Below are 25,540 nucleotides of genomic sequence, written 5' to 3' on the forward strand. Positions count from 1 at the left end.
GTTTACTTCCCAAGGGCAGAAAGCAAGGGAGGGGACTGACAAGTTTCCTATGATTTTCATATAATGTTTTATGATAAAAATGTAATGCCACATGGGCCTCCCTGCATTTGAAGAGCAGGTTTTCATTTATATGTAATTTTGGGATAAAAATTAAGTTTGTAATTTTTGTCACTTAGCTAATATTGATCCAATAGGTAGCCGTGTCACTTAGCAAGGGTACATGGAAAGAACAAAAGCATTTTTGGCAAAGGATGAATCCCGGATACTCTGGTCGTTCGCCTGAGATAACCAATGGCTATCTGGACTCACTGGATTGGGTGGTACTAATTACAATGCAACTTCATGTTGTTTGTCCCTTAGGAAGGCATGAAGCCCCGGCCAGTGTGTCTTTAGCTTGAGACCTGGCCTCCTTCAGCTGTGCCTTCAGCCACTTCCTTGAGAACTCAGTCATGCTCTGACTATACATTAATTTGTCTAACTTAGCTGCCTATAACAGTGTTGATATAGGGGAAATAAAGGTAACTCCCAACCTGCTAGATGTCTGATATATTGAGCTCATATTCCCCAAAGTCAAAGAAAAGGGTAACAAGTTAAGAGTAAGAAAATTTTACTGAGAGAACTCCTGAGAGACCAGAGGGGACCCCAAAGGAGATTGCCAACAAGGCTACTTCTCAAAGGAAGTTTTATAGAGCAAAATCATGAGGTGGGTACAATGTGGGTCACACCTATGGACAAGCAATAAGATTACAAGTATAGTAATTTACGTAATATCAATCCAATGGGGAAACGGATCATGTAGCAAGTGTAAATGGAAACAATAAGGACCTTTACAAGAAAGGGTCAATCCAGAGGCCTCGTCACCCCCTGGGTAACTGATGTCTATCTAGACCTTTTTGAACCATGTGATACCAACTAGAATATAACTTTCAATTTACTGCTTGTTCCTTGGGGAAGCGTGTAGGTCTGATCATTCCATCTTTATTTTGAGGCCTGGCTTCAACAGATGTGCCTCCAGCCACAGTTGTGATACATTCTCATCCTCTGAATTAACTCCCTGGAGAGTCCAGCCCTGTCTGCCTACCTATAATATGTTCACCTAATGTAGCTGTCTATGACAGTTTCACCCTTGTCCTTTCTGAACAAGCAGGCAGGAAGTCTCTAAATTCCTGGCCACTCCCCCACTTTGCCACACTTTCACCTGAGGCTGAAATGAAGAACCTATCTCGCCCTTTTAAAGTAAGCATGCAGAGCCAGTGCAGTGACCCATCCCTGTAATCCCAGCATTTCAGAGGTTGAGGTAGGGGGAATCATTGTGAGGTCAAGGTCAGCCACCAGGCCCAGTCCATGGAATTTATTAGAGTTAAAACCTGAGAGGGACAATTGGCACCTAGACCAGAATGATCCTGTCTCTTACAGGGTGTGGTGCTTTATAGGATTGGAAGAGGAAGCTGTAGCTATTTTTGAGATAAGGCTGTTTTGAGATTGGGGTCACTAGATGGCTGGCTTTACCCAAGATGGGAAGGACTGAGTGTTGTTGGCCTAGAACTGTCTATTCTTGGAACAGGGAACTTAAAGAGCATGAAGTATATGAACCTCTTGGAGAGCACACTTGTGTCTCCAGCACTCAGGAGGCTGAGGTAGGATAAATGCCAGCCAGGACTCCACAGCAAGCTCAAGGCCAGCCTGAACTACAAAGCAAAGCTCTGTCTGAAAAAATAATAGAAGAGGTCCAGCCAAATAGCTCAATGGATTAAAGCATTTGCAAGCAGGCACAGGGGCTGGGGGTTCGATCCCCGGGCCTGCAGCGCCAGCCCCGCCCCCAGGGTGAGCTGAGATGGCAATTGAGACTGGGTGTGGTGGCACAAGCCTGTAATCCCAGCTCTTGGCAGGCTAAAAACAGGTGGATCACTATGAGTCCGATCTAGTAGTGAGAAACACCTTGTAGACCCTTCCCTAAAAATACAAATAAAATAAAATAATAGAAGAGTGTTTTCAAAAAGGTGATCTAGGATAGGTATTCTCATTGGCAGGTTACAGTGCAGGTCATCTACCTGCTTTTGAAGAAGAGGAAGGGCAGTCTTCAGGCATAACGAACAGGCCCAGTTCCCAGAATTGATAGGAAATTTTAAAACTGGCAGGAAGAAATTTAACACTATTTTCTATAAGTACAGGAGGAGGGCAAAAAGAGGGGAAAAAAGCCTTGTTTTGAAGCTGCAGCTTTCTTTAAAAGTACTATACAAGCTTACAATCTCAATTCCCTTGCCTCCTTGTAAGAAATAAAGATCTTTTTAAGTGCTCTGCATTGTCAGACCCAACCAGGGTGCAACGCTCTGGGCAGACATGATTCCAGCCAGCTGCAGCTTCCAGCAGAGGGCAGGAGACCAGACAGGAGTCATGTCCTTGGGTGAAGGGAACAGGATGTTATAAAAAGGGACAAGATGGAGAACAAAAACCTCCTCAGCACCAGAGAATCTCATGACATCTATCTGTCTGTATCAGCCATTATGAGAACCTTTATCCAAATGTTTATCCAGACCCCCTCACATGATGCCCTTCTTCCCAGATCCTGTAAAAGCTGCTGTCTTTCTTTGTGGTGGCTGACAGCCTTCTAACCCTCAGCCTGCTTTCGCCCAACCATAATACATTCCCCACCAAGTTGCATGTACCCAAGCCTGCTGTGGGTCTCTTACTTGTATACTCTGTCACACATATTTCATTAACCACTCCAACAAGCTCTTATCATGGAATTAACTGGGGCAGCTAACAGGCATACTGACTGTGAAATGATTCACATCAGAAATAAGATACTGGGCCACTGGGGCCGGGGAGATGGCTCAGTAGGATAAGTGCTTGACCGGCAAATGCAAGGATCTGAGTTCAATCCCTGGTTCCGCCAAAAAAAAAAAAAAAAGATACTGGGCTGGCCAAATAGCTAAGCAGATTGAAGCACCTGCATGCAGGCATAGGGGCTGGGGGTTCCATCCCTGGGCCTGCCCCTGGGGGTGCACTGAGAAGGCAATTGAGAATGGGTGCGGTGGTACATGAGCCTGTAAGCCCGGCACTTGGGAGGCTATAAACAGGAGAATCACTATGAGTCCTATCTAGTAGTAGACCCTGAACACCCTGTAGACCCTTCCCTAAAATACAGAAAAGAAGAGAGAGAGAAAGAAAGAAGATACTGGTGTAACATAAGAGATAACTGCTAGACAAACAAGTTTTCATGAATTATAGTCCCAAAGAGCCAAAAAGTAATAAATAATTACCAAAAAAATGAATGCATGGAGGGAGAAGAGGGCAAAAGGGAAAGGGTGGGGCCGGGGAGATGGCTCAGTAGCATAAGCGCTTCCCTGACAAGCACAAGGGCCTGAGTTCAATCCCTGGTTCTGCGGAGAAAAAAAAAAAAAAAAGGAAAAGGGAAAGGATGCAGGATGGATAGTCTATGATTCACAGATCCCAGGTCATGGGAGATGGAAATACAGAGGTGTGAGTTAGGAATAAAAGTATTATAGACTGCTAAACTAGGTAGAAATACTGTATAGGCAATCAGAGAGGGCCAGGCCCTTGAGGGAGTCAGTGCAGAAGATGAGAACATCAAAGCTGTGTCTGGAGGCACATCTAGAGAAGAGTACAGTCACAATGGCCAGATTTACCTACTTCCCTAAAGAATAGAACAGAAGCTTGAAATGATTGATACCTGACTCTGGAGATTCCCCATGTAAACCATTCTCACTAGGGGTGGGCCATGTTCTCCCACCCACTAAGACTAAGACTGTAGATTATTAACCAAGATTAAGAATGTCACCCACATGCCTTTGGTGCCATTGGATCAATATTACCTAAGTGACTATATTAATAATCTTATTGGTTGATCATAGCTGTGTTTCACCTTAAACCCACCTCACTCTATAAAGCTTCCCCTGTGAGTGAAGTCCAAGCAACCAACCTTCTGGGTTGGTTAGCTCTCAGAAGCTATGTCTCACTCAATAAAACTTGCTACTGTCTTCTTCAGAATTCATTCTTCCCCAATTCAATTTTGGGGAAAATGAATTTGGCACATCAGACATCTAGTAGGTTGAAAATTACATTTATTTTCCTATATAAAAAGCACACAGGGCCGGAGAGATGGCTCAGTAGAATAAGCGCTTCCCTGGTAAGTGCAAGGGCCTGAGTTCAATCCCCAGTTCCACAAAAAAATAAAAATAAAAAAATAAATTTAAAAACTAAAAAGCACACAGCTTCTCAACTATCAATTGCACTTATGGATCAGACACCCTGAAGGAACCAGACTTCACCATTTTAGCCACTTCAGCAGTAAGAAATAAAATGAGAAGAACAACTCACAGAAAAAATATATATAACTCTCTAAACAGAAACACTAAATCTACTGGAAGTGAAAGTAGGTAGAGTTCTTGAAGACATAGGGGGAGGCAGAGAGTTCATAAACGAAAAACAAACTGCCTGGGAAATACTTCCAAAAAATCAACAACTGGGATCTCATCTTATTGAAATGTTTTTGCACATCAAAAGAAATCACCAACAAAGTGAGAAAAACCCTACAAATTGGGGAAAAAACCTTAACCAACACTTACTCAGACAAAGGATTTCTATCTAGAATATATAAAGAACTAAAAAGGCCCCCAAAATTCAAAGACCCAATCCAAAAATGAGTATTTAAGATGAATAAACAGTTCTCAGAGGAAGAAACACAAATGGCAAATAAATACATGAAAAAGAATGTTCAACCTCACTGGTCATGTGAAAAATGCAAATTTAAGCAACACTGAGATTCTATCTCACCCAAGAAAGAATGACTATCATACAGAAATCAACTAATAACAGATGCTGGAAAGGCTGTAGGGAAAAAGGAACACTTCTCCACTGCTGGTGGGAGTGTAGACTGGTAAAACATTTTTGGGAATAAATGTGGAGATTACTCAAAAAAACTAAGATTAAAAGTGTCATTCAACCCAGCTATTCCTCTTTTGGGTATTTTTCCAGAAAAGTTGAAAACATCACAGTATAGTGATATATGTGCACCCATGTTTGTAGCACCACAATTTGTCACAGCTAAATCTTGGAAACAACCCAAATGTCCATCAGTTGAGAAATGGATAAAAAAAAAAGATGTAATATTTTTATACAAAGAAGTATTACTCCACTATAAAGAAAGGTCAACTAGAGGCTTTTATAGATGAATGAATGCAACTATAGGCTATATTCATTAGCAAAATAAATAAGACCCATATGTGTAAACATTGTATTGTCTCCCTAGTGTAAGGACATAAAAAGGTTGTTTAAAATCTGAAACATACAATAGATATAGAAAAGGGAAAGGAACTGAACAAAAGGAATAAACAATTTGGATGAGGGAAAGGAGAAAAAAAAGGAAAAAAGAGAACAGAAAAAATCATGTATGTATATACACGGGATAGCTAAGATGATTATACTACTAATTTTTATCAGTACATTGAAGCAGCAGTTAATGCTTAAAATTTTTACTTTGATCAATTTTACATGCTTATATCTGGTAATCTGAGCAATTATATTGAAGACAACAATATGCAATATAACAACCACCACTGAATACCTATCATCATCTTTCTTTTTGAAATTGTGTACTGTTTCTAATGTCTTATCTGCTATTTTTCTATTCTCTTTAAAATGAATTTTAAAAATAATAATAAAATTAAAAAATTGGAAAAAAAAAAAAGCATATATAACTCCCAACCTGCTAGACGTCAGATATGGGAGTTCATGTCACCTGAAATCACAAAATAAATTTCAAAGGACAATGAAGATTAGGAGTAGGAAAGGTTTGTTGGGAAACACAAATAGCTGATATGACAAGAAGGGTCCCAGAAATGAGTTACCACTGAACCTCTTTGCAAGGGGTAATTTATACAGCAAAGTCACAAATGTGGGGATAACACGGGTCAAATTATAATCAACCAATAAAATTATAAGTGTAGCCACTTAGTTAATCTGATCCAATAGGGAATCAGGTCTTGTAACAAGGGTACATGGAAAGAACAAAAGATTTGGGTGAAAGGGTGGGTCTAGATTCTCTGGCGACCGACCTGGATGACTAATGGCTACATGGATTTAATAGATTGGTTAGTACCAATTACAATGTAATCTCGAATTTTCGTTCATCCCTTAGAGAAGTATGCAAGTCTGGCCATTGTCATTTTAATCTGGAGGGCTTGCCTTTTTTCAAGTGCACCTTCAACTACAATTCTGATGTCTCCACCTTTTGATGACTTCCTTGAGTCCAGTGATGTCCCTTTTCAAATGCAGATTAATTTCTATCTAATTTTAGCTGCCTACAGTATTAGTACAGGCTTTATTTCAGACCAGGTGTGTGGGAAAGGGGGAATATGAACTCAATGGCCCCAGCAAGTTTATTGCTAGACTTGGAAGGGACGTCTCTGTAAGCAGAACAGAGAAGGTGTCTCTTACATGCTTATTCATTTATTTATTTGATACAGGGTCTCACTATGCAGCTCAGACTCATTGTGATCCTCCTGTCTCAGCCTCCCCAGTGCTAGGATGACCGGTGTGCACCACGACACCCAGATTCAGGGCCTGTACAGTGTGCCCAGGATTCCACGGCCAGCACAGGATGTGGTACCAGAGAACAAACTCAGGTCCTTATACTTACCAGACAGGTACTTAGGCTGCCAAGCTATCTCCCCAGCCCACTAATTAAACACTTTTAAATACTGTTTTTTGGTGAGCTTTTGAAGGAGAGGATTGGAGAAATGGCAGACTTGTGGCTTGCTGCTGCATCTTCTGTTTTCTGGAATTTTTTTATAGACAGAGTCTTGCTATGTAGTTATGGATGGACTTGAATTCACTGTGTAACCCAGGCTGGACTCAAACCCTCAGTGATCTTCCTGCATCAGCCTACTAAGTGCTGTGTGTCTTAGTTACTTTTCCCATTGCTAAGACAAAATACCCAATAACCAAAGTTAGAGGGGGAAATGTTTATTTAACTCACAGTTTGTAGAGATTTCAACCCATAACTAGCTGGCTCCAAGGTAGGGTGGTTTGGCAGGCAGTCATTACAGAGGAAAAACAGTTCATGGCAGGCAGAAGGTAGCAAAGCAAGCAAGGGACAAAACGAGCCTCTTTCTGTCCCTTATACTGTATCCAGGCTACTAGGATTAGAGCAGTGCCAACTGTTAGGTTTTTTGGCATAGCAGAGAGGCAGATGAAAAAGAGACCTTTATTTAGGACAGAGAGGACTGCAGGAAAATGACAAGGGATACTCTGACCTGAGGCAAATGTAATGGATCAGGACTCAGGGCTTCCCAGGCACCCTGCCCAAGCACTTCCCATTCTGTACCCTGATCGTGGCTGCTTCCCCTTGGGCAAAACAGCAGAACAGACCCCTGCCCCACCCCCAACTTTGACCTGGGCAGAAAACCACAGAAACTCTCCTTTGTTAACATTGAAAGTTCCCCCATATGCTGGATATCAGAGTAGGTCTGAGTGAGGGCCTCCGTGGTGCTCCCAGTGCCTTTTGAAAGGCCATGCACCAAGCACAGACCATGGAGGGCTGCTCGTCCCCCATGGTGGTGAAGTTTGCTGATACACAGAAGGACAAAGAGCAGCAGAGAATGGCCCAGCAGCTCCAGCAGCAGACTGCCTCTCCTGGGAACCTCAACACCCTGTCAACAGGTTCTGGTTGTACAGGGTGGGGAGAGCGGCAGTGGCAGCTGACACTGCGGCGTGCTCAGGTGCAGCTGCTGCTCAAAGAAGGTGAACGGCACCCTGGACCACCCAGACCAACTGGATCTTGATGCTATCAAGATGTTTGTGGGCCAGGTTCCTAGAACCTGGTCTGAGAAGGACTTGAGGGAACTGCTGGATGTGGTGAAAGCATTGGTACCACTGGGTATATTCTGAGCTGCATTGGCTGCAGCAGCCAATGCAGCCAAATTCTGTAACTGCATCACATTGAGGCCTCCCATTGGGTGGAGGCTGCTCAGGGTGTTGAGGTTCCCAGAGGAGGCAGTCTGCTGAAGGAGTGCTAAGTATTGGGGTCCGAGAGTGTTCAGCTCAGCAAGGTTCCCCCACACAGACGCTGCACTGATCTGCTGCATCTGCTGCTGGAGCTGCTGGGCCATTCTCTCCTGTCCTTTGTCCCCTCCTCAATTCCCCGCTCCTCTCCCAGGTGACCTTCATTGACTGACCCGCTGGTTCAGGACACCCATAGACCAGGTAGCCCTGCCAAAATTAGCTCTCCCTCGATTGTTCCAGCCCACAAACGCCCTCCCCACAAAACACCTTAAAAGCCCGGTGCTTCTCCTTGTTCGCTGCTGTCTGGGTCCACTAGACAGCCAGCCTGCTTGCTCCTACCTCCAATAAATCTTCTTGCATCAGAATGCCCGAAGATCGTGCGGGTTAGCACCTAACAAAATGGAGCATGGGGTATAGGGGTTTTTGCTAAGGGCAGAGTTTCAGGGTGGGTGTCTCAGTGACACATAAGGAGCTGCTTGGATTTGTTTTCCTCTTGCACGGGAAGGATAAAAGGAAGTTGTATTTAGGCTTTAGCCGAGAAGATGGGGGAAGTGGTCATTGGGAAGACAGCCTGTTATTTTGAGGCTTCAGCCATGTTAGACCTACACCATAATGTTCATCAACTCGTACTCGTGCCAGAATCTATCACCAAACCAATCAGCAGACTGATTTAGTAATCACCCACCCTTAATCCTAGCACTTTTAATCCTAGTGTTGCATCTTTTTTGTCATAATTTTATTGATAAACAAATAGCAATGAGACAGTTTCAAATCAAATCGGTAGGACAGTTTCAATAATTAACACACTGCATACATTCTTCTTAGTGGTTAATTTCTGTACAAGATGCTGACTTGATATCTTACTTACAAACACCATTAGAACAAATCCCTCTATTCATTAAGAGAATGTAACTATATATCTATCCTAACCACTTTGAATACAGAGATACAAGATGGACATTCATCTGTATACCCTTTTTTTGTTAAGTTCCATTATTTGAATATTATAGGTGTGTAAACTCAGCAAAATATTCTAAAAGAGTCCAGTAGCCCGTAATAGTATTGGGTCTTCTGCTTAACTGGCAATGTCAGAAATTGTTGACCTGAGTCCCCTACAGCTCAACATAACACCATGGCTTTACTTCTTATATTTCTTTTTTATACTTTTCTGCTGGATGGTTAAGACCAAGGTAAGGACCTATGCAACAAGAGTTGTAGCTTTTGGGTCTGATAAGGTCAGTGAAATCCCCTCAGGATTTAGCCTGAGATCCTGTACCTCAGATTGTAGAACTTTTGTCAGTGTCAGCCATGTGGATGAGTCACAGCTATTGCTTGGCCAATGTGCTCTCTATGAAAGCCTGAGAGAATGTTTTCTCTCCATGTGACTCTCCTTAGGCACACTCTACATCATCGATCACTTTCCTCTTTGGCCCCATTATCTTCTTGATCAGAAAATTTGGGACACTACCGAGGTACATGACATTACAGTACAAGTTCTCATATGTCCTGAGTCTTAATTGACCTTAGAAGGCTAGGGCCAAAATGTTGGCTTTCCTTGTAGTCCACCTTTTTCTCTAATTTTGGTCTGCAACTTAGGTTGTTAACCATCCAGAAGACAAGCTTATTGTCATTATCAAACAACTTGGGCTGTTAAGCCTAACCTCACTATTTGTCTGCATATCAAACATCTTAGGCATAATATGGAATAGTGTTGCATCTTGAGTCAGTCACATCACACACTCTAGATCCAGAGATCTCTGAGAAAGCCCAACCTGTGTCTGCATAGGGCATGTGCCACCATACCCACTCTACTTTCTTCACAATTCAAACATATTTTCTTTCTTTAATTTGTTAACTTTAAATGATCTACATTTGAGTCCATTTTCTTCTTCTTCTTCTTCTTCTTCTTCTTCTTCTTCTTCTTCTTCTTCTTCTTCTTCTTCTTCTTCTTCTTTCTTCTTTTTTTCAGAACCAGGGAATGAACTCAGGCCCTTATGCTTGCCTGGCAAGCATTTATTCTACTGAGTCATCTCTCTGGCCCTGAGTTCACTATTTCTTCTGTGTGATAGAGCCTGGTGTTCAAGTTAGGCACTATATTTTCATTTCCTTCTCTTCGTTGGCTTTAGGATATGTTTAATTGTTTTTCACAACTTCTACTTCTTTTATTTTGTGTTTCTGTCATGTGGGATCAAGTCTAAGGCCTCGTGCATGCTGGGTAGGTACTCTGCCTCTTAACTGCACCCTCAAGTATTTTTTCTCAAAGATAGGGCTTTGTTGTGTAGTTCAGGCTGACCTTGAACTCATCATGTAGCCCAAGCCTTGAAATCTTGCTTCTTGAATACTAAGATCACAGACAGAAAGATAGACAGATAGATAAATGATATATAAATATATATTTGTTTCCATGAGATCATTACTTAGGTTCACCTTCATTTTTATCATTTTCTTTTCTCTCATATCAGTATATCACTCTGGTATATATTCCTCCTTTAAATAAATTTTTTAGGACTTTAGTTGGTGGTGACTTCCTCAATTTTTGTTTTCCTGAAATTATTTCATTTTGCCTTTATTTTTTTAACTACAGTTTACTTGAGTAGTTACTTTGTAACAACAAATTTTATTTCACTATTATTTCACTATTTTCATCTATTCCCTGTACTTTTTGAACTTTGGCTTCCACATTAATTTACTGTGGTTCTCAGACCTTCCAAATGAACTAATTTTGGCAAATTATCATACAACTTAACATAACAATGAAGAACCCTTTCAAGTGTAAAACTTCATAAAAAGTTTTCATCTCTTTTTCTGGCATAATTGAACTAAAATTAATTGTCACAGACTGCAAGAAGAAATTAGTTACTATGTAGAAAAATTGATAGATTTTCAAAGATTTGAATATGAACTCAGGCCCTTGTGCTTGCCAGGCAAGCACTTATTCTACTGAGCTATCTCCCTGCCCCAAAGATTTGAATATGGAAACTTAAACTATCTAAAAATATTTCTCCTACATAATATCTAAGTATACCTAGAGAAGCTAGGTACAATGTAATAAACCACCTCTGAAACACAAACAGCTTAATATTGTAGACAGCTAAGTTAGTTCTAAATATTACAGACATTTAGACAGGGCTAAGCCCTCAGCACAGAAGACAGTTGTGGCTAGAGATGAATTCACTGAAGGCCAGGCATCAAGAAAACTAGGAATGATTATACCCACATTCTTCCCCTAAGGTTAAACAGCAATGATTGGTATTCTAAATAGCCACCAATCACCCTGGGTAGAAGACCAAAAATTCCCTGGCCCATTCCTTTCTAGAAAATCCATGTTTTCTCCATATACACTTGATGTGTGACTTTCTCCCCCATTTTATCTCCACTGAATCAATAACACCTAAGCAACTAGTTATCATTTTATAGATTCACCATAGTTTTGTCCCACTTCACACCAACCTTGTGATTTCCCATTGGATAATATTAACCTAAGTGACTATATTTTTAATCTCATTAGTCAACTATAGTTTTACCCCATCTTGAACCCACCTCACCTCATGAATTTGCTCAATAAAATATCCTTGAGAAGTCGGGTTGCCAGGCAACCCACTTTCCAGACCCTCTTCTGTCTCTCTTAGACAGAAGATACTTTTCTCTCCAGAAATCCTTTCCACTCTTAACCTCTGTTGCTCCTATAATTCATTCTCCAATTTTAGAGAACATGAACTCAGTGTTTCAGATATCTAGAAGGTTAGGAATTATAATATTTTTGGAGGTCCATATATTATCCCTGTATCATATGCCCTCTATCACTAACACAAGAAAGTTAAGTGAAAATTTGTGTCTATCTGCCCAGAAGCAACAACTGAGGAGGTTTTATCTGGGACCAAACACCTGTACCTTTCCAGGCTCCTTTGAGAAAAGCAAATTAAAACAATACTGAGATGTCTTCTCATCCCAGAAAGAATGGTCTTTATCAAGAAATCAAAGAAAGATCTGTATTAATTAATATTGTCTGGACATTCTTTCATGCCTATATCTTGTACTCTGAGTAACTACTATGAAGATAACAGTGCACAATGTATTAATTATTGTTATTCTACTATTAGCCTGATTTGAAACTCTTATTTCTATTTTTCTTCTTCCTCTCTTAATAAAAAAGAAACTGTGATAAGGAAAGGGGAAAGGAAGGAAGGGAATACACTGTCAAGTCCCCTCAAAGTAGGCCACTGCCCATCCATGTGACCCAACCTGGGAAGAAAAAGAAAAACTCCAACCAGAAAACCTCATGGCTCCCAGACACAAGAAGAAAAACAGCCATATTTATCAGGCCAGATGTAAAGAAACCAGAAAAGATATCCTGTACCCCAATCCCAAACACTCAAAATTTTCTAAACTTCCCTTTGGCAGGACCCCTTCAATTTTTTTTTTTTCTGGACGGGGGATTGAACTCAGGCCCTTGCCGGGGAAGTGCTTATTCTACTGAGCCACTTCCCCAACCCCTCCCTTCCCCTATTTAAACTCCCCTATAATACATACTCTCACCCCTGGCTCAAGCCAATGGTCTTTCCACTTTTGGCCCAGCTGCACCTGGTCTACAATAAAACTATCACGCACTGCTTAAACTCTGCTTGTCTCAGTGGTCTCAAACATGTTTCAGTTTACCCTAACATATACAAGATAGTTAAGACAGTAATACACAGTTTCTCTTAGTTCATTGAAAAGGAAGATCAGTGCTAATATCATTTGCACAATATTTCATGAGTATATCTTATACTCTGAATAACTACTAGATAGACAACAATATGCAATGTATTAATTATGGTCACTGTCCCACTAACCGCTTTTGAAACTTCATTTTATTATTATTTTTCCTTTTCTTCTCTTTAAAATTAAAAATCTCAATAATGACAAAAGCTGGCAAGGTTATAGATACCTCTTGAAAGAACCATCCATACAAGAAAATGTCATGCTAATAACCACTGGGCGGAATGTATGCAATGTGTTAATTATTGAAACTGTCCTACCAATTTGATTTGAAACTGTCTCATTGCTATTTGTTTATCAATAAAATTATGGGGGAAAAAAAGAAAATGTCATCCTGACATCTAGTTTGATTTCTTCCAAACGTTTTGACTTTGAGCACCCCAGCTCATCAGCCCAGCAAGGTAGCATTGGAGGTTGATGATGAGATTTCCTGGGAGAGGGGACATTTAACCAGAGACCTAAAGGAAGAATAGAAATGGAGAATATGAGAAACTGTAGCTACAGGAAGGGCATCACAGGCAAAGGAAGAAGGAAGGGAGGAAGGAAAGAGAGAAAGGATAGTGGAAAAGGGGAAGAGGGAAGGAGTAAAGAAGTTAGGCATTAAGGAAGGAGGAGAGAAAAAGAGTAGATAGATAAGCAGGCAAGCAGGCAGGCAGGCAGGCAGGCAGGCAGACAGACAGACAGACAGACAGACAGACAGACAGACAGACATAATTGATAGATAAATAGATGATAAATGATAAATAGATGATTGATAGGTAACTAGATGATTGATAGATAAATGATAGATAGTTGATTGATATGTAAATAGATGATAGACAGCAGGTAGGTAGGGAGAGAGAGAGAGAGAGAGAGAGAGAGAGAGAGAGAGAGAGAGAGAGATACATTTCAGAATACTCCTTGGACTTCCAGGACTATGAATTCATTCTTCATCCCCAGATAGGCTCAGTGGAAGGCATCTGGGAACCCGCCACTGGGGAGGACACCTGCAGAGACAAAGTTCCTGTCCCTCCTGTCATGACCCTAGTCCTCTGCACACAAGGCTGCCCCCAGCTGGGCTGCACAGCATCCCCAAAGGTCTCCAAAGAAAATAAGTGGAGTCCTGTTTCTAGGGTCCTTTTCTAGGATGAATGGGCAAATGCCACAGACACTGGAAGGCAGAAGGTATGAGGATCAGAGAGAACTGGAGCAGAGGGAGGCCCTGATGTGGGGACAAGAGGTAGTGGAGTGCTAGCCCCTGTCACCTGGCTCCTGGTCACCCATGGGTCCCATCTACTGCTCACCACTGCCCCCTTTTCCATGCTGGTCATGGTCTCTAGAGTTTGTTCTGGGGCTGGGAGTGTTCCACATGCTGGGTTGAGAGAGAGCATTTCTGGGATGGAGGGCAAGGCCGAGTCGTCATGCATGTGTGTGCGCATGCAGCAGCCATGTGTGCTTCTGCCTGCACTGTGTGACTGCGTGAAAGCAAGAGAAATTTATTCTCACTGCTCTGGAAGCTGGAACTCAGAACCCAAGCTAGGAGCAGGGCTGTGCTGTTCTGATTAAATCTGCCTATTTCCAAAAAAAAGTCAAATTCTAGGTAGGCATGGATTCTGTGGGGACACTATTCCATCAACACAAAGCCCTGGGTGACCCTGCTTCACTTTACCCATGATGCTGACTTAATAGAATGTGCTAGCTTAATTCTTTTTTCATTCATCCTTTTATTTTTTAACATGTATGGTGCAGTTAAAGGTTGACCTTCCTACTCTTCAGTCACAAGATCATCCTATGCTTCTCTTACCAACTTTTTATTTTCCACCATTAGCTCTTTAATCCATCTTTATTCTCTTCTCGAATGTGGTATCATGAGAACTCCAGCTTTGTTATTATTTCTACAGAAATATGCTTTGTCTGACAGCATCCCCTACACAATTCCTCCTCTGCCCACCGATTTGTTCTGTGACCTTTCCTATCTATACATTTCTCTGTGCCAGAGGTCTCCATTCTGAACCACTGGCCCATTTCCCCAGGCATGTGGCCCCCAGCGCTTTATTTCCAAGGCTTTCAGGGAGCTCATAGTACCTAAGAAGACAATTCTCCCACCCATGCTCATTTCCCTCATTATTTTCAGGCTCAACTTTGTGATCTGCCAGGACCTTTATTCTGTCATGGACATCTCATAATAAGTGTGTCATTTTCTCCCAGGAAAACACTGCATTTTTAGTGAATTTACAGATCAACATGAGGGAAAAAATTAGCATCTTCCTTCTATTGTGCCTCAGTTGCATCCTTTTCTTTAAACCACCTGCCATGCTTTCTCTTTTTTTTTTTTATGCTTTCTCTCTATGAGGGTTTTAATCGAGGTTCGTGGAAGTCTTTTGTGCTGTGGGTTAAATTAACACTAGATGCTTATACTTGACAACCTGAATATCATTCCTCAATTATTTGCTTGATTATTTATATCTTCTTTAAGCTCTTTAATCATTTCACTAGTTCACTAAATCATCTGCCTACTAGTCTATTTTCATAACTCACCAAGCATTTCAAATATTAGTGGAATTTTATTCATTTGATGTTTGTCAAATAAACTTTCTGGGAGTTATGAAAAAAAACACTAGATGCTTGATTAATTTTCCTGCTACTTTGCATAGAATCTGAATTTATTTTACCTTTTTATTTTTAGGTAATTTTGAACTTACAAAAAAATCAAATATAATACAGTAAATTATAATTTTGCAAATATAATACAAAAAATTCTTGTAGTTCTTTCACCTAACTTCTATTCTTGGTAGCATCACACATAACCATTTTGCAATTATCAGGAAAACAACACTGGCACAAGACTTGTAAGCAAACCAGCTTACTTAAATTTTGTCAGGTTTTCTACTAATATTCTTTTTACATTCAAGAATATGATCCATTTCATTTAGTTGTTATTTCAGCTTTCCATTATCATTTATTATTAGTGTAAAACTAACATTTCTTTCTTTTTCCTTTTTTCTTATGATGCTGGGGATGGAACCCAGGACCTCATGCAGGCAAGGCAAGTACTCTACCTCTGAGCTATATTCCCAACTCTGCTTCAAAGAATTTCTTAATTCTCCTTTGCTCCCCAAACACTGTTAAAGAATGTTTAACAATCTTACATGACTCAACCATATTTGTGCTCAAATAAATGTGAATATATATTTCTTTTATGTCCTAACACCACGTCTTGTTTATTTTCATTTTGCAGTTTTTTGAGACATGATCTCCCAATGTAATTCAGACTAGCCTCAAACTCTCATCGAGCCAGGTGTGGTGGCACCTATCCACAATCCTAACACTCAGAAGGCTGAGGCAGGAGAATCGCAGGGAATTCCAGGCCAGCTTGAGCTACTTAAGACCAGCCTGGAACTGTGTAGCAAGACCATGTATCAAAAAAAAAAAAAAAAAAAACTTGCAATGACCCTTTTGTCTCAGCCTCCTAAGTACTGGAATTGCAAGCATGTGCCACCATACTGGACACAGTCTTTTTGGTTGTTTCATGTTCTTAAATAGTGCCTACTGATTTGTTTCTTGATATAGAGAAAAGAAGTGTGTACCTGTTTGTGTAAGTTTATGTGTTCTTAATATAAACTACATAAGCAGGGCTAGAGAGATAGCTCAGCAGTGTGTCTGCCTGGCAAGCGCAAAGACCTGGGTTCAATTCCCAGCACTGCATGCCATGCTGCCAAGCTGGCCACTGAAACTGGGCATGGTGGAGCATGTCTGTAATCCCAGTGCTGGGGAGGCTGACACAGAAGGCTCACTACAAGTCCAAGCTGCATAGTGAGATCCTGCACCAAATAAATACATAGATAAATAAGTAAACAGGGTCAGCCAGATAGCTCAGCAGATTAAAGTGCCTGCTTAGGCAGATGCAGAGGCCTGGGTTTGACACCACCTCCCCTCCCCCGACCCTTTTAAGCACCAGCCTGCCCCGGGGGCGCACTGAGAGGAGATTGAGACTGGGCAAGTTGGGAGGCTGAAAACAGGAGGATCAGTACGAGTCCAACCTGGATAGTGAGACCCTTTAGACCCTGTACTAAATACATAAAAATTAAATAAATAAGATTTTTTAAAAGATACATAATCATATATAAGCATTATACATGTAATATATATAAGCATATATGTATGTATAGCTATTTATATCTATATTTACTTACTTATAATACCTAAATTATTAAGATTCCAGACTTGGTTCCAAAAAAAAAAAAAAGTACCAGAAAAAAATGGATTAAATTTACCAATGAAATGATATATCTCTAGGTTGCTATACTATAAAAGAGTTTATTTCTGACCACCCATCTTTGTCTTCAATTCCGTAGGTGTTCGTTCCGGGTCCTCTAGTAAGTACATTATGAACACAGTTTTATTTAATCCTAAAAACTGTTAGGTTTTCAACAGTGCAGTAAAGAGTCAGGAAAGATGAGAAGGAGTTTTGTTTTTGTTGGTTTGTTTGTTTGTTTCCTACTCCAGGCTGCCTTAAGGGCAGGTCTGGTACAGCTTCGGGAGCTGGGAATCAAACCACAGTCCTATGTACCTGCCTGCGTTTACCCAAACGGCACTTTAAACAACTGAGCTATGTGGCAAAGCCCTGAGACAGGAAAGGTGAAAGAGGCCTTTATTGACTCTGAAGATACAGAAAAAATCTGAGGGAGATGGGAGATCCTCTGACCTGAAACAATGGAAGGCTGGAACTTTCATGGACTTTTACTAAGGGTGGAGTTTGAGGAGCAGGTTCAGCGACACCAAAGGAGCTCACTGGGGTCTCCCTTATGTGTGTGGGAAAAGGTACCCAGGACTGGGGTGAGACAGAAGGAGGAAGTGGTCATCAGAAAGATAAGCTGTTGTTTTGAGGCTTCAGCCATGTTAGATGAGCACCTTAATAATTCAGCAATTGATACTCAGGCTGGAACCTATCAAAAACCATCATCATCAGTGTGTCTTATCAACTTCCTTTTAGAAAAGAGAAAACTAAGAGTGAGGAAGAGTCAGGAACAATTCCAAGGTCACATAGCTCAGAAATGAACATTTAACTCTGGAATAGTTAACTAGAAATACTGAGATCCTACCACTGGGGTTTGAAAATAGTGACAACAAAAATAATTCTCAGCATTATTATTTACTGAGCTCTTACATCATGCCAGGAATGTAAGAGACATCATTGCTTAAACCTCGACACAGTGTCACCATTGGCTCCCTCTATCCATTGGTTCTATGAATTGGAAGTGTGTAAGCAGATACAGAGACCGGGATTTGATCCCCATGCCGTGCCAGCCCTGCTCCCCAGGACTCACTGATATGCGGTTGAGACTGGGCATGGTGGTGCACACCTGTAATACCAGCACTATGGAGGCTGAAAACAGGAAGATCACTATGAGTCCAATCCGTGTAATGAGACCCCGTAGACCCTGCACAAAATACATTAAAAAAGAAGTGTAGCCAGCCTATGATTCTTGTGCCTGTGCTGAACATGTGCAGACTTCCTTCTTGTCATTTTTCTCTAAGCAATACGGTAACACATCACCAGTATACTGTATTAGATGCTCAAAGTCATCCCAAGAGTAGAGTCCATGGGAGGATTTGCATAGCTTCTACATAAATACTGCACTATTTTGTATGGGAATTTGGACACTGGATTTCACACTCTCGGGGGCATCCAAGAACCAACCCATTGTTAATACAAAGGAACATCGCATAAATGGTTTTTCTATATGAACTAACAATACCTGACACAGGTAGAAGAGCCTCTTCCTGTCCTCCTACATACTGGTACTTCTCCTCTCTCTCCTTCAGGAAGTGTGGCCACCATGCTGGGGCTAAACCACACCTTTGATTCTGAGTTCATCCTCATCGGCTTCTCTGCCTTCCCCCACCTTCAGCTGATGTTCTTCTTGCTGTTCCTGTTCATGTACCTGTTCACCCTGCTGGGCAACCTGCTCATCATGGCCACCATCTGGAGCGAGCGCAGCCTGCACACACCCATGTACCTCTTCCTGTGTGCCCTCTCCATCTCTGAGATCTTCTACACCTTGGCCATCATCCCGCGCATGCTGGCAGACCTGCTCTCCACTCGGCACTCCATCGCCTATGCTGCATGTGCCAACCAAATGTTCTTCTCATTCACGTTCGGCTTCACCCACTCCTTCCTGCTCACCGTCATGGGCTATGACCGCTACGTGGCCATCTGCCACCCCCTGCGCTACAATGTGCTCATGAGCCCACATGGCTGTGCCTGCCTGGTGGCCTGGTCCTGGATTGGTGGGTCAGTCATGGGGATGGTGGTGACAACAGCCATTTTCCATCTCACCTTCTGTGGATCCAATAAGATTCATCATTTTGCTTGTCATGTGCCACCTCTGTTGAAGTTGGCCTGTGGAGAGAATGTACCAGTGGTGGCTCAGGCTGTGGGCCTGGTGTGCATCACAGCCCTACTGGGCTGCTGCCTCCTCATCCTCCTCTCCTATGCCTTCATTGTGTCTACCATCTTGAGGATCCCATCAGCTGAGGGTCGGCACAAGGCCTTCTCCACATGTGCATCCCACCTCACGGTGGTGGTTGTGCACTATGGCTTCGCCTCTGTCATCTACCTCAAGCCCAAGGGCCCGTATTCTCTGGACGGAGACACCTTGATGGGCATCACCTACACGGTCCTCACACCCTTCCTCAGCCCCATTATCTTCAGCCTCAGGAACAAGGAGCTGAAGGTGGCTATGAGGAAGACCTTCCTCAGCAAACTCTCCCTCCAGGACTCTTGAAAGGGTTGGCTTTCTGACAGGGATTGTGTTGAGAAGTTCACTCTTGTATCTTTCTCCCTCACTCTATCCTGTCTGTGTGTATGTATGTATGTCTCTCTGTCTCTGTCTCTGTGTCTCTCTGTCTTTCTGTGTTTCTCTGTGTCTCTCTCTGTTTCTGTCTCTGTCTCTGTCTCTCTCTCTGTCTCTCTCTGTTTCTGTCTCTGTCTCTGCCTGTCTGTCTGTCTCTCTCTCTCCTTTCCTCCCTCCCTCCCTCCCCCTCCTTCTTTCCTCATTCCTTTATATTTAGGCTTCCCAGCACTCCCAAACTTTTGAGTATTTACCATCAGTTTGGTAGTCTCTTTTGAACCTTTATTAAGATAAAATTCACCCATTTAAAGTCTTGTGCAATCTTCAGCAGTCAGTTTAGAACATCTTCATCACCTGCAAAAGAAACTCTGAACATTTCAATCACCTCTGCCCTTTTCCTGAGCCAATGGCAACCACAAACGTGCCCTCTGTTCCTACGGATTTGCATCTTGTGGACATTTTACATAAACAGAATCCTGTATCTGTCCTTTAGTGTCTGTGTTCTCCCACCCAGCATTGTGTTGTCAAGGTTGGTCCATGCTGTAGCCCATGTCAGTGCTTTATTCTATTCCATTCCACGGTTGCATACTGATCCATTGATTGCATAGGGCACTTGACAGAGGTGGACACTTGAGCAGTCTCTGCCTTTGGCTATTATGAAATATGCTGCTATACTCAGTCACATACAAGTGTTTTGTGGAGATATAGGTCTTCATATATTGCTCTATATACCTAAGAGTTGAGTTGAGGGGTCATCCCATAACTGTTCAAGCATTTGAGGACTTGCCTTAGTTGTTGCAAAGTAACCTTCCATATCATCTTCCCTCCAGAAGTATATGAGTGCTCTGGTTCCTCCACATCCTTGCCAATGCTTTTTTATTATAATCACCCTACTTGTATTTTATTATTAATATAAGTTAATTTTGTTGTTCTGGGGATGAAACCCAGTGGCCAGCACATGGGGAGCAAGTGCTGTACCACTCACTCCCCCAGCCTTACTGGATTTGGATTTGCATTTCCCATGTGATTATGGCAGGTCTTAAATGTTTAATGCATGAATTATTTTACTTTACAAGGAAGATAGGATTATTAGTTCCATTTTGAAGATGAAGAACCTGAGCTATAAAGAAATTAAGCAAGCCAAAAGCTTTCTCTGGCAGCTGCAGTTAGAATGGAGCCTGTTTTTGGAGCTGAGCTGGAGATCGTAAGCACACGTTTCTCAGGGTCCATGAGGAGAGGAAGCCAGTATGTCTCAGAAAGAAGAGACTTGGGAAAGAGACAAACTTGAGCTAGAACCAACAAAATCAGCCCAGAAGCTGGAGTAGCAAAGAAACATCCAGCATGAGAGAACTGGGGAGACACTATGAGCTCAGCCACACTGGCAGTGCTCTTTCTGTGATTTGTTTGTTTGCTTGTTTTGTTATTGTTTTCAGTACTGGGAATTGAACCTGAGGCTTATGCATGCCAGGCAAGTGATCTACCACAGATCTACATCTCCAGCCTTTTGAATTATTTTTCATTTTTGTGGCAAGCTCTTCATAAGTTTCCCAGGCTGGACTTGAATTCATGACCCTCCTGCCTCATTTTCCCCCTACCCAATATCAGGGACCACAGGCAAACAACACCATGCCAGGCCTCGGTGTGTGAAGAAGGTGCATTAATATGGAGAAAAGCATCATTTTAAAATATAGATTAAATATCCATAATCTAAAATCCCTGAGAGCAGCGGTGTTCATATTTCAGAGGTTTTCTTCAGGCCTTGGACTATGTAGACATACATAATGAGACAGCTTGGGGACTAGGAACCAAATCTGAACATGAAATTCATTTATGTTTTATGTGTACCTTACAGCTAATACATATGGACAGGAATTCCACGCAATATTTTGAATGCACCTGTGTTTCAGCTACCACAAATTACATGCAATCACATGGAATTTCTACTTGTGGTACAGTGGTGGAGCCCAGACAGTTTTAGATTTTATGGATGCTCAACCTGTATTGAATTATATCTAGAAAATAAAATTCCTGATCCCCAGAGCCAGCAAGATAGCTCAGTGACCTAAAGCACCTGCTTAGGCAAGCTTAAGCAGGCACAGGGGACCACAGTTCAATCACCAGAACCATGTGCCATGGCAGCCCTGCCATCCGGGTGGGCTGAGCCAGCCAAAAAAAAATTCCTGACCCCCAAGGTTGGGGTTGAAGAGCACTTGAGCAGCATGCATGAGGCTCTACTCTCAGTTACTCTAGCATTGAAAAACAAATTCCTGACCCTTTTTAAAGTCAGATTATTTGGTTCTATTAGAAGACTAGAGACCCCACCACAGGTACTGAGCAATGCTTGCAGGCATCCTTTTCCTTTCCTTTAAAATGTGGAGGAATAGCAGATGGTACCTCCCACAAGTGGGCACCGACAGGGAAGCTTCAAGTGGCTAGCACAAGTTCTTGGATACAGCTGTCGTGCATCATAGTTCTGGCGGCAATTTGGGATATAAGGAAGAACCGGATTGTGTGAATTTGAAAGAGTTGATGCAAAAATGGCTTCTAAGTTATCCCCCACAAGAGTCATTGCAGTTACTTGTAGTCATCAGAGGAAAAAAAAAAATCAAACTTGCTGTTGTTTAGGTGACCGCCAACAATGCATTGTGAAAATAATATAAACTGTATATTTTTGACTTAGTATTAATTGTTTTATAAATTTGAAACAACCAAAAGAGATGAACTTAGTGAATATCATTAGTCCTTAAAAGGGGCATATTCTAGACCCCTGAGTCAGGGAAACTTGGAGGACGCCAGCTCCTCTCTGTGTAAAATGTTATTTTGTTCAATGGTGGTTTTAAAATGAATTATAATTTTATATGTATCAAATTACCACCCCATACCCCATAAATATCTATAATTTAAAAATAAATATTTTGAATGGAAAATATGCATGAATATTATCTTTTCCTGAAGTCTTTGCAGACTCCTTAAATTGGACACTCAAGGCAATGGCCTCTCTTGCTTGCTCTTCAAAAGAAAAAAAAAATGTTCACCTTTCTTCTTCCTCCAAAGACCAAATTAAAAAAGAAGAAGAAGCTATCTAGTGACAAAATAAAGGTAAATGCAATAAATCAGGGTAAACATAGCTAGAGTCTTGGGGAGAAGGAGGTGACCCGTGGCCCACACACCTACTGCAGGAGTGGAGATGGCCCCGCCTCTGGCCACCAGCACTGGCCAGCATTTCCCTCGTCCAGGAGCCCTTCTCCATCCCATTCGTTAATCTTCTTCTCCTTTCTGAAGTCCCCCACCCTCTGCATCCCTTGCTAATGGCTCCCTCTACACCACATTCTTTGCTATCCCCAAGGCATAGCACAGAGAGGCGATTAGGGGCAGGTGCATGGAGACAGGTATTGACACAGACAGCCCAGTCCTCCAGGCAACTCCCTTCCTCCTTGAACTAATTGGAGATCAGCATTGCCATGGTAACTTCTATAAACCAAGTGGTCTTGAGAAAGAGGATGGTTGCCCTCACTCTGCCGGTCTTACCCTTCCTCCATGTTGACCCAACACCCGTGCTTGCTTGTGGCTAAATTTCCAGCCCCTTCTTCGGGGTTTCACTTTCTTGTCCAACTCCACAACCTGTTTCTGCTGGGCAGCCAGAGGGATCTATCTCTCTAAAGCAAAATGCTAAAAAATACACCTCTATTAAACTATCCCCTTCATAGTCTCCAGATGACATTATGTGAAATTTCTCGACCTCCTTGATTGCGTAAGCTGGTACCTTCTAATAACTATCTCTGCCTACAAATCTGTCACCTACCTATCACCTGTCTGTCTATATCTTGTTGGTTTTGTGTCTCCTGAGATTAATACCATCCATATCTTGATTATATCTCTAATACTTTTTTGTGTGCTTTCCACCAAGTATTGTGGGAACACCTCCAAGGCAAGACACAGAAGTGGACCTCTCTGTACTTCCAAAACAAGCACAGGTCATGACACATGGTCTAAATAGCTATTGCATCGATACTGAAAAGCCATCAATTTGGAGTATTTTCTGTATGCCAGACACTGTCAGCTGCTCTACATTAAAGTGCGACTTACATCTGAGAACCATCCTAAAAGGTTAAACCCATTTTAATGGTAGGAAGAAGAACATAAGAAATGAGAAGCAGTTGAAGTGAGACCAACATGTTTATTAAATATTTAACCACTGCACAGCCTACTCTAGTTCAACACTTGATGGAGTAGTGTACCTCCTGTCTCACTTCCTCTCAGCTGTTGTCATTGGGATGAGTCCCAGGAATCATCCCTAGGCATTTGGAAGATTTTTTTGAGATACAGTCTTGCTATATAGCCCAGTCTGGCCTTGAACTCATGATGTTTCTCCTGCCTCAGCCTCCCGAGTGCTGGGATTACAGGTGTGCACCACCATGTGACAAGCTTAATACTTGTTGATTGTATCATGCCAAAAATGAGGATCATCAGCTAGATAACTTTAAAGTAAAGGAAGCTCAGGGGACTGACTTTGAAAGAATTCTATGTGCCCAACAGTCCTGTGCAGAATGTAGCACATACTTTGGAGAACATCGCTGCAGTGTGTGCCATCTGCTTGACAAAGATAAGAAACAACAGCACTGTGAAAACTGATGTTGGTAGGATTGGTTCAAAGGGAGAATTTGTCCACTCTTTGAATATAACTTGTGCTGGGGAGACAGCTCAGTAGAATAAGCGCTTACCTGGCAAGCGCAAGGGCCTGAGTTCAATCCCCGGTTCAAAATAAGAAAAAAAGTAATAGTGAAATATAACTTGTGCTTAGCTATGAATCTTCAAGGAATGCAGAAATACATTGAAAATGTCTCTCAGCAGAATTGGCCGATGTGTTTGGAGACAATGATTGACATCCCATGTCATTTCTCATGTCTTACCATCTGGACATAGAACATGCTATGAAGAAATGTTGAAAGACAACAGCCAGTGTCGGTTGCACATGACTCTGCCCTAGCCCTACCTTGGTACCAGAGACAGCTGGAAGACGAGTTAGCACAGACTCCAGTGCCACCAGGATGTCAGAGCATGACTGTGGATGTCCTCTACCATGGCTGCGATGGATGAGCCACAATCCAGCCTCATATTTTAGATATAAAATGTCCTATTTGTGATTCTTACAATACTGCTGAAGCTAGAAGCTTTAGAATTTCACTGAATCAGCAATGACCAGCTTGTACATGGCAGGTAAACTCAGCATGTTGTAATATAAAAAAAAGAAAGAAAAATAAAAGATTTTATATCAAAAAAGAAAAGAAAATCTGAAAAAAGGGGGGGTACTTCTGTGGAAAAGTATCTGGTAGTCCTAATATGGCATTATTGGTGCATTAAAGCTAACATGCTTTTTGTTTCATTTATTTATGTATTTACTTTTATTTTTTGAGATATGGTCACACTACATAATGCAGGCTGGCCTTGATCTCACAGCAGTCCTCCTGCCTCAGCCTGCTGAGGGCTGGGTTTATGGGCGTGTGCCACCATACCCAGCCACAGAGCTAGAATATTTTGTTCCAGGATCATATCCCACATCCATAGTACAAGCATCTACGGGTTCAGGATCTCTATAGAACCATCATGACTCTCGACTGAAGCAAAGCGCAGGCTTGTTTCAGGATCAGAGTTTCCTTTAGTGTCAGTTGTTCGGAAGCCAATGGTGTTTATCACTGAAACGCATAGAAGTATATTACATTTTCATGGAATTTTGTTTTGAGTGACACTGCACACACAGTTCTTCTCTCGTTCCTGATTCAACTTCACTTAGTTATCATTAGTATTCTTTTACTTTCTTTATTCAAGACAATAGGGGCCAGGGAGATGGCTCAGTAGGTTAAGTGCTTCCCTGGCAAGCACAAGGGCCTGAGTTAAATCCCTGGTTCCACAAAAAAAAAAAAAAA

At 41.8% G+C, this 25,540-nt stretch overlaps 1 protein-coding gene and 1 pseudogene across 1 annotated transcript; both read left to right on the forward strand.

The window, feature by feature from the left end:
• Nucleotides 1-2,316: 2,316 nt before the first annotated feature.
• On the forward strand, nucleotides 2,317-19,550 carry LOC101564710 (olfactory receptor 10H2-like). Its single transcript, XM_004632640.3, has 2 exons — nucleotides 2,317-2,320; nucleotides 18,593-19,550. Exon 2 carries the CDS (start codon nucleotides 18,603-18,605, stop codon nucleotides 19,548-19,550), a length of 948 nt encoding a protein of 315 aa, XP_004632697.1. The 5' UTR covers nucleotides 2,317-2,320; nucleotides 18,593-18,602.
• A 1,172-nt stretch (nucleotides 19,551-20,722) lies between these two features.
• LOC101572259 lies at nucleotides 20,723-24,815 on the forward strand (annotated as a pseudogene).
• The last annotated feature ends 725 nt before the right edge of the window (nucleotides 24,816-25,540 follow it).

This window comes from Octodon degus, unplaced genomic scaffold, assembly GCF_000260255.1.
Source record: "Octodon degus isolate 3935 unplaced genomic scaffold, OctDeg1.0 scaffold00050, whole genome shotgun sequence".
Taxonomy (NCBI): Eukaryota; Metazoa; Chordata; class Mammalia; order Rodentia; family Octodontidae; genus Octodon; species Octodon degus.

Excerpts from the sequence above, each read along its gene's own strand:
- LOC101564710 (XM_004632640.3), top strand. The coding sequence starts at position 18,603 with ATGCTGGGGCTAAACCACACCTTTGATTCTGAGTTCATCCTCATCGGC.